The sequence below is a fragment of the Gymnogyps californianus genome, chromosome 16, assembly GCF_018139145.2.
Source record: "Gymnogyps californianus isolate 813 chromosome 16, ASM1813914v2, whole genome shotgun sequence".
In the NCBI taxonomy this organism is placed as follows: Eukaryota; Metazoa; Chordata; class Aves; order Accipitriformes; family Cathartidae; genus Gymnogyps; species Gymnogyps californianus.
In genome coordinates, this window is record NC_059486.1 from 387,523 (window position 1) to 397,274 (window position 9,752).

General features: G+C 53.0%; 1 protein-coding gene across 1 annotated transcript; it reads right to left on the minus strand.

Moving 5' to 3' along the window:
- Positions 1–1,344: 1,344 nt before the first annotated feature.
- On the minus strand, positions 1,345–9,299 carry LOC127022857 (protein DGCR6; the record flags this gene model as incomplete). Its single annotated transcript, XM_050906666.1, has 5 exons — positions 1,345–2,273; positions 4,155–4,295; positions 8,358–8,458; positions 8,959–9,119; positions 9,202–9,299. Coding segments are annotated over 5 exons (585 nt in total), but the record flags the coding sequence as incomplete, so codon positions are not given.
- Positions 9,300–9,752: the final 453 nt, after the last annotated feature.

Consider the following 9,752-nt stretch of genomic DNA (forward strand, 5'->3'; position numbering starts at 1 on the left):
GGGAGGCAGCGCTACCCCCCAGCATCCAGGCAGTCAGTCTCCTTTCCTGCAATAGGACCCATCGTTCATCCCTGCCTTCCTCATCCTCACCTCGGGAAGCGATTTCCTTGCTAATGGCTCTGGCCACACACAGAGGAACATGGATGCCTTCTTCACCCGCTCAGCACCAGAGACTGCTCTCTCTGTGTCTCCTCACAGGCAGGATGAGGGTGTCTCCAGAGGGGAACGTTGCCCACTCTGCTCCTCCCCATTTTAGCAGTCGAGTGCAGGGCTCCCAGCTGAGGGTCAAGTGGCAACAAAGTTCAAGGTGGTTTGTGGGGATCCTGCAACGGTGCGGGTCCCACATCAGCCCACTTTCCAGCTGGGGATTTTCATCCAGGAGGTGGAGACCCCGCAAGAGCAGTACCTCTTGTCTCCAGCTGCTGAACCACAGGAGTACGTTCCCATGGGGAGGAAACACCCACCCGTGATGGAAACAGGAGGGGGTCTCAGCCTTGAATTTGCAAAAGCCTCGTTGGTCCTTGTAGCTGCTGATCTTCATTGTGTTTGTCTACAGTAGTGGGCAACAACTCCTCCACCACCACCTCTCCCTACCAAAAGGCCACCCACAAGCTCTTCCAACGCCTTTGCAGGTTTCCTTACTTTAGCTGGCTCTCCAACTCCACAGCTGGCTCGCTCTAGCTCCAGTGATCTGCTTTCACATGAACAGAAGGGCTCGCAGGACCTTGAACAAGGGGTACCGACCCATTTCCCAGCCTCAGTAATTAACAGCATATTGAATCTTCTCATACTGCCTTCTGCCGTGAGAAGAGATTGCTGCAGTAACAGCAGAGGAGGCAGGCAAGAGCAAACAGTAACGCGAAGGAGATGTCTCCCAAATACAAGCCTTGCTCTGGGAATGCTAGAAAAGCTTTAAACAGTGACTCAGGTGTAATCAAAGCCCTTCAACACACGATGGCCCAAGTCTTTGAGCCACCCCCAACAGTTTCTCTGACCTGAACTTCATCCGTGAAGAACAGAACTGCTTACAGACTCTCCCTTGCACCATCCTGTTTCCTACGGGCAGCCAACATTGCACGCTGCCTGGCACCAACACATTTCTTACACACTTGAAGCGATCTTTTACCAAGTTTTCAGCAAGTGCCCCAACTCCTTCCGCACACCGAGTCCCAGGGATGCGACTCAGGCTCTCGGGGTCATCAGCTCAGCCCTGAGAGGTCTCAGAAACATTCAAGGTTCCCCCCAAAGCTTTACTCTAGCGCACCCCAAACCCCACACTCATCAAGCAGGGATGGGACAAACGTAATCGCAATCATTGACATTTAGAAAGCTGCAGCCCCAGAAGGCAGGACAGAATATTTTATTTCTCTCCATTTGGAAACTGGTTTAAAGTAACAAAGCAAAAGCTCTCAAGCCTTCTCTGCTATCCACGTCAGGTGGGAACACTGCGAACGTTACAGCCCAATAACGCTGGGCAGAAGCCTGAAATCCTCCTTTAATAAAGCCGATGCTGATACCTGCCTAGAGGTCTCTCTCTGGGAAAGGTCTGCCTGTTTAAGAGGCTGTTTCTGCCTCAACACATACAGAAGCATCTTCTTGTAGATAAACCTTGGACTTTTTTTCCCCAGCTGCCAACCACCTGCCACGGCGAGGCGGCACCAGATGCCGAGTCCACTTTGCTTCCCCATCTGATATGGCAGCTACTCACCTCTCCCATTCCCCACCAGAGACACTTGCTCCTCCTCGAATCGGAAGAGGAGATTGTAATTTGGAGATCACATCGCTCATCTGTTCGGCTTGATTCACCTGAACGCAGGGGTCATCCGTATACGGCTGGGCTGGGTTTGCTGCCTCGGTGCCTGGCCCAGTCTCCCTTGGCTTAGCAAAGGTCTCACCGACACTGCAGGCCGTACGTGGCAGATGAACGCCCTCCGTCGTCTCTCGTGTTAGCGAGACGTGCAGCTGGCATCTTGCTCTGAGGACCGCAGAGGCAGCCTGATGCTCCCCAACCGCCCCCCTGCTCTGGGGGGTCTGCTTGCCCCAGCTCTAAGGTTATCTAAGGGCCTCAGCTATTTCTTCTACAGCCAGTAGCCTCTTCCTGACACAATATAAAGCAAATGCATTAACAGTCTGTTCTTTAGAGAGAAGTCAGAAGAAAACTCTGGAAGGTAAACAGCAGATTTGCTCATTCAGGAAAAAGCCTTCTCGGACTCGGATTCCTTCTGTTGTAACTTCCGAATCAGTTCCAGTAAATTCATCTGTAAAGTCAGCTCCTGCAAAGGAAGAGAGACGTTTTTGCAAGGATAAGATGATTCCATTCCCTGCTGCAGGAAGCAGAAGGGACTGGTTTGTACCACCCACTCAACAGCTACTAATCTTCAGGGAACAAAAGAAAAAGCACGCAGATACAAAACAAAGGCTTCATCCTGTTTAAGCATTTCTATAAAATACAGGGCAGTAATATGTTAAGAGATCTGCTGCAAACTGCAGCTGTCTTAGGAATCCCAGGGCTTTACGATTCATTAAGGATTCAGAAAGGTTCCTTCTTCTTGACCGTGGTTTAGCGGTGAATGCAGTGAGGGCCAGCCAGTTCTGCAGGTTTCCCCTTCTGGAGCAGCCTCCAGGAGCGGGGCAGCAGCGTCCCCTTGCACACACACAGCCACACACCCCGGAGGAGGTTCTCCGGCTTGGCACAGCTCCCTCCCCTTGTCCTCCAACAGCATCTTCAACGCCCTGATCCTTTTCCAGCACAGAAGGGCAGGCAGCAGGAGGGATCGCTTTGGGTGCTCTCTAAGTGGAGTCTACGCCATGCGCAACACACTGCTGTGCTGCTGCATCAAATTCCCTCTAGGTATTTCGTTCCTCTTCAAAAACTCCCTTTTCCATGACTGTAATCAAGTAGAGACCACTGTCTCCTGTAGTCGCCAACATCAGCTTACGGCTTCCTTACCATCCGCTTGTTCTTTACCCACATTTAGCTCACAAGCCGTTTAGCACAGAGACTACACGGTGGAGTAGCTAATGCAGTGAACCCTGTTCTGTGACTCAGGCTTGCAGACATTACATTATGGAAATAAAAATCTATTTTTGTAAAAATATAATCACCTGCATAAGCAGGCATTTTGTACAACAGACTGGGAGGAAACGCATCAGCTGATGGGAAACGCACGGAGAACAGATTCCAGCAGTGATTTCTTATTCGATGGTGGCATTCACAGGCACAAGCCAAGGTCTGGGTCTGGTTTGCCAGCTATCGTAAAGGCGAACATAAACAAAAGCCAGCAAATGGGAACCCTGTTCAGAGTTATTACTTACAAAAATAACATAAAAGGCAGGGGCAGGAGGGGAGAGAAAGAGCCGCTTTCATTATACAGATGAGGAATAGCAGCACAGGAAAAATAAGAGGCTTGTTCAAGGCTACACAGCCAGGAATCATGTGGGTTTCAGAAAATGCCTGTTTAACTAACTTAGTTTAAGCCGTCTTTCTCACTAGTAGGTCTTTATCAAAGTGAAATCTAATCAGCTGAAAAAACAGAGTTAAGAACAGCCTGTTTCTGCATTCCCTGCAAACTTCTGTGGCATTACAATGAGACTTTGGAAGTTTTATTTTTTCATCCCTGCGGTGGCGTTAAGACAACAGAGAAAAACCCAGGCGATTGCTCACAAGTTTTACGAGCAGATGCACTGCGGAAACTGAGAACAATTTTCTAATCACAGTGTGAGATCACCATCTCCAGCAAGTCACATGCAAGAATTAACAAGATGCCTAATAAAAAGACTTCTTGAAGGCAATTTGTACAGCTAAGCTAGGTACAAAGTGATAAACCTACGCAGCCACTTATTCTAGTATTATTCAGACCCATTCAAGAGTCACAGGACTGCAGGCTGTTGGCACAGCGTTTCTTCCCTCCACACTGGGAAAAATATCGCGGAAAGCTGGGGATGTTGCCCTGTCTAATGGGTTTCTGCTCCTTCGTTATGAACCTGATACTAGGTCGGCCCCGGGCACATCGCCCATCAGCCGATGAGGCAAAGGACGGATCATTCTTTCCGACCCAGCGATTCAGAATTCATTAAAACCAAGACTTTTTTAAAAATAAAGATATTAACACAAGACTAGCATCAGATCTTACACTCCCTGCCTAAACACCAACCTGTGGGTTGGTGGTGATGTAGAAGCCAGACACCCCAGCCTTCTCCAGGGTGCTCTGTTGGTCTATCACTTTTTGGTCCAGTTCCAAGACTATCTTCTCATCCATCATTCGCTGTTCCTCTCGAATTCGTTGCTCCACAGCCTGAAAAAGATAACAGTCGACGGAAAAAAAAGTGGCATATCTGCCTTCCTCCTATCTTTTTCTCATCTCTAACTCTTTTACTGAAACCAAAGAGCAACCAGATCCTGAAGCACTCCCGCTCTCATGAGTCCCAAGGACAGCAGAGGGCAGCAAGCACAGCCCCAGATCGTTCCTCTGCCACTTGCCATCTGTCCTGGTTTCGGCTGGGACAGAGTTAACTTTCTTTTAGTAGCTGGTACAGTGCTGTGTTTTGGATTTAGTGTGAGAATGATGTTGATAACACTCTGAGGTTTTAGCTGTTGCTAAGTAGCGCTTATCTTAAGCCAAGGACTTTTCAGTTTCCCATGCTCTGCCAGCAAGCAGGTGTGCAAGGAGCTGGGAGGGAGCAGAGCCGGGGCAGCTGACCTGAACTAGCCAAAGGGATATTCCATACCATGGAACGTCATGCCCAGTATATAAACTGGGGGGAGTTGGCCGGGAGGGGCGGCTCGCGAACTAACTGGGCATCGGTCAGCGGGTGGTGAGCAATTGCATTGTGCATCACTGTTTTATTCCTTCCCCCCCCTTTTTTTTTTGTTATATTCCTTTTCATTACTATTGTTATTATTATATTTCATTATTACTATTGTTAGTATTATATTTTACTTTAGTTATTAAACTGTTCTTATCTCAACCCACGAGTTTTACTTTTTTTTTTTTCCCTTTCCTCCTCCTCACCCCACTGGGAGGAGGAAGGGGGAAGCGGCTGCGTGGTGCTGAGTTGCTGACTGGGGTTAAACCACGACACCATGTCTTATAGCAAAGCTACCACTCAAGAAAATGCAGGGAAGCACTGGGACCAGCCTGCTTTTGGTGTGTTTGGAGGCCAGGAAAGACCACGAGCGAGAGATCGGTATCTGAACGACTTTTCCTGCTGAGCCAACATGTGAGCAGCAGGCTATGGCTGAGCACTCCAGCAGCATGGGCTCAAAAGAAGTCAGCAGTCCAAGAATCGCATACCCCTCACAGGACTGGTGAGGCTGAAGAAAGACTTGGAGGAGTAACACAGGCCACCGAAGCTCATCAAGGTGCCAGCTCGGATGCTTCCCTGAGCCTCCATGTTCCCTGGACACTAACACACAGAGCTGGAGCTGTAAATCACACCCAGATCCCATTTATTCACTAAAGGAGCTGAACTCCTCAAAAACCTCACTTTGCAACTGGAAAGCCAGTTTATTTTGTATTGACAACACCAAGCTGAACTCTCTCTTGGGACTACAGTGTGCTGGGGCTCTACTTTTGGCAGACTGAGAACATTATCAAACGAGGACTTTGCGAAATAGCCCCAACCAGGAGAACGCAGCCCCTCCTGCCTCGCTGACATCTGCCTAAACCTCAGCAGAGAAACCTCTGCATTGCCTCTGAAGAAGAAACGGAGCACAGCAACCATGTGCTACGTCAAAGGCACGTTGGAAATCAGGAGTGGTGGCCATGCTGTAGGAGCACTGCTAGTCAGTTCTGGAGGAAACCTCAACCTACCAGAAACTCTGCCGGAGAGGGGAGAAGAGAGCAGAAGGATTGCAGGGGACGAGGAGAGCCCAGCTCAAATAAAAAGCCACGTGTGTGGGGAGGCGAGGCACTACAACCTTACCGGGCTGCACTGAGCAACAGAGTTCTTTCCCAAGCCACAGGGAAAGTCAGGAAGCATCAAATCCCATCTAAATTCAAAGGAAGGCTCATTCTCTTGCAAGAAATAAATGGCACAATTTCAACATTTTACTCATGCAGCGGCTGCCCCTTTGTAACACAGTAAACAGAGGCACGCATTTAGCTGGAAATATTCACATGGGTAAGTTATCCTCACTGCACAGAAAGGGAGAAGTCACAAAGCCTGGGATTTCCTACACCAGTGGCTGGTGGTTTAAAAGACCTGGGCAGATCCATCCGAGAGGGGAGCCGAAGGGCTGTGCGCTGCTGCAAGTCCTGGGGAAAATCCAGAATTTGAATGACAGAGGTCTCGGCCCTGAACAGCCTGGAAAAGAGCTGAGGTTCATCTACAGCACGGACGCATCAGTGGCTGTCTGCAAAAGGCCTGACCCAAACGAAGAGCAATTATTACTTACACGGAGCAGGAGCTACCTCATGTAACCTTTCTTGGATGTACGGCAGTCAATTAGCGCCTTACATTTTTAATTATGTCCATAGGTTTGAGAAAGCTTCGCAGAACTACATGCTATTAAGGAGGATGCAGGACTTTGATCCACCAAAAGATTACTATACATCAGCTGCTCCACAGAAAACACTTGGGGCAGGATCTTATTAGAATAAATGTGAAGAAATTCAAGACAACTTAAGCCTCAATAAAAGGCGAGGTAGAGGGGCTAATTGCCTCCTTCACTATGGGATGCTAATGAACCTAAGAAAGCGCTGTCCTTACACTTTCTTCAGTCTAGAGTTCACGCTCTTTGTGGAAGATACGAAGGATCCAAATCACTCGTTCCCCAAAGACTTTCCTTCCTCCCAGCCACCCTGGGGGAAGGAGGAGGCACCACAGCATTGTGCTGGAGGAGTGACTTTCCTTGGGTTTGAAAAAAAGAGATTTAAGTGCCTACATGCTGTTTAGGGTTGGCACCTGATTCTGGGCTACAGAAAGTGCCAAAATCTTGGAGAAAACTAAGGCTTAAACACAAGCTTTTGTTTCAGCTCTGGTGGCTGGCGACCCTGTATGATGGGCAATGCTTTTCTAAATGCTATGGGTTCCACTAAGAAGCCAGACATCTAAAAACTACATCTTGTATTACCTCTCCTGGGAGCCCAATCCCAAGCTATCTCGTGGGAGCTGGTCTTCGAAACCTTTAACCACAGAGGGCAGCTCTGACTAGACACGTACCAACTGTTACCAAGACGATCGATCTATTCCTGAAATGCCCTACGGCAGAAACATCAGAGGATAAAAAAGGGAAGAAGTAACTCTAGTAACACCTGGCAGAGGAAAACAGAAGAGAAAGGCAGAGGAAAGGCGGAGGGAAGTAGGAAGAAGTTGTACATCACGTAAGACAAGGAGAAATGACACATATATGGTCTACTTAATGAGTGAAGACAATATTGGAAACGCTTTAAAACATGCAGTATAGATTATTACTTGCTACAAGTATAAGTTACTTAGAAGTAACAGGGACAGCTCACAGAGGTCCAGCCTGGCTTTAGTCACCTCGATAGGAAACGAGGGATGTGGAAACACCAAGACAAAAGATGCAACGCTGAGCGCTGACACGGTGCTTGTCACAGGCAAAGGTCAGGAAAGAGCCTGTATTTAAGCAGTTATCTGTTTGCCTTACGTGGAGTAAAGTAACTTCCTCCCTACATTTAAACTCCATCGATTAAGATAACTAGCTACTTGCTATTTCCTTTACCTTATAAAACTGCCTTTATCTTATCACCAATGTACAGAGAAGTCCTTTGGGACTGAACCTACCGCTCATGCTGAAGTGCCTTTCTCCAAATGCCCTGGGATGCTCACAGAAACTACTTCTATGCTTACGTATGTCAAGGTAGTTCCTCCTTATCAGTGCTACTAAGTAAAATGTGATAATTTTTTTTGAGTATTCTCTGCTTTCTACTTGCTGTGACGTAATGGCAGATTTCATGTACCTTCTCCGTCTTTTCTGTCAACTTGCTCTCGATCTGTATACAGCTTCAGCCCATCAAATAACGAAGAATCATTAAAGCGTTGTGGAGAGCATGGCTCCTGAACCTCCATGATTCCCAGATCATGCCTGGACACAGCTATCCTAGATGGCAAGAGCCTGGGCCTCCACTCTTGGGGGGACAAAGGGCAGAGCAAGAGTAGGGGACCCCCAAGTCGGGGTGGGGAACCTAGGGCTGTGCTAGCAAGACCAGACCAGATGGCTGGCGGCTCCCAAGGCTGGGGGGGACGAGACGGGGACTAGTTAAACCCTCTGGAGATGCTGCGATGCTCCTGCGATGCAGGAGCGGTCCTGCAGCAACAGGGGCTGTGAGCCCCCCCGGGGAAGGGACACAACCTTCAGCAAAGGGGCTGTGCCCAGCCCGGCCCCCCCTCACCTCCATCTCCCGCTGCTGGGCGGCGCGGAGGAGCGGCAGGTTGTGGGGCCTGCAGCACTGCTGGGCCTCCTTGTGCCGGTGGAAGAGCTCCTGCTTCAGCCCTGCGACGGCGACAGGTGGCGGGTCAGGGCACGCCGCCGCCACGTCCCCTCCCTCCCCGCTACGCGTGTCCCCCCCAGCGTCCCCACCACCTCCTCCCAGTGCCCCCACAACCTGTCCCCCGGTGTCACCCCGCCACCTCCCAGATGCCCCGGGCCTGCCTCCCTTCCACCTGCTCCCCATCACCTCCCTGCAGTGTCCTCACCGCCTGCCACCCCCACCATCGCTCCTGAGCTGCCCCCCCCCCCACTCCGTGCCCCAGGACTGCCACCCAGTGCCCCCCCACCTGCTCCCCCTCAGTGTCCCGGGCCCACCCTCCCAGTGTCCCCCCCCGCCTTCCCCCAATGCCCCAGGCCTCCCTCAGTGCCCCCCCCCCCCCCAAGCACCCCGGGATTGCCCCCCGGTGCCCTGGGCCCACCCCCCCTCGTCCCCCCCGCGTGTCCCGGGCCTGCCCTCACCCGGTGCCCCCCTCGCCTCCCCCCCCCCCTCCCGGCTCACGGACCGCGGTGCTCGCTGTGCAGCTGCAGGCGCTGGCTGTAGAGGTTCTTCTCGGTGAGGTGCTGGATCTCCAGCAGGCCCTGCACGATCTCGAAGACCGTCCCGTCCAGCAGCGCCAGCGCCAGGTCGCTCAGCGTCGTGTAGGAGAGGCGCTGCTGGCAGGGGCTGCCGGCACCGGGACCGGGTCAGCGCCGGCCCGGCCCGGCCCCGCCGCCGCCGCGCCCCCGCCTCCCCGCCCTCCGCTCACCTGGGCAGCGCCTTCACCAGCGCCTGCAGCTCCGACAGCAGCCGGTAGTGCCGCTCCTGCTGCCGGGACAGCTGCTCCGCCGCCGCCTCGTACCCCCCCCCGCCGCCGCCACCGCCGCCGCCGCTGCCCCGCTCCATGGCCCCGCCGTACACCGCCCTGCGCCGCCGTGCCCGCCCCGCCACGCCCCGCGCATGCGCGCCGCCGCCCCCCCCACCGAACAGCTTCGTCGCCCCGCCCCGCCGGGCCTCCCCATCGCCCCGCCCCCCCCGCCCCCCCCCCCCCCCCCCGCCCCATCGCCCCGCCCCCCCCCCCCCCCCCCCGCCCCTCGCCCGCCCCGCTCCTCGCCCGCCCCGCCCCTTTCCGCTCCGCCCGCCCCAGCCCGGCGCGGCGGCGGCCCGAGCATCATCCGTGCGAGCCGGTGCCGGCGGGGCGGCCGCGGGGCAGCGGCGGCAGCCGGCACTCCCGCCTTCCCCTGGGGCCCGCGCGCGTGTGCGCAGCCGTGCCTCAACGGCCCGAGGCGCTCCCCCGAGCGCTGAGGTACCGCTGCGCGC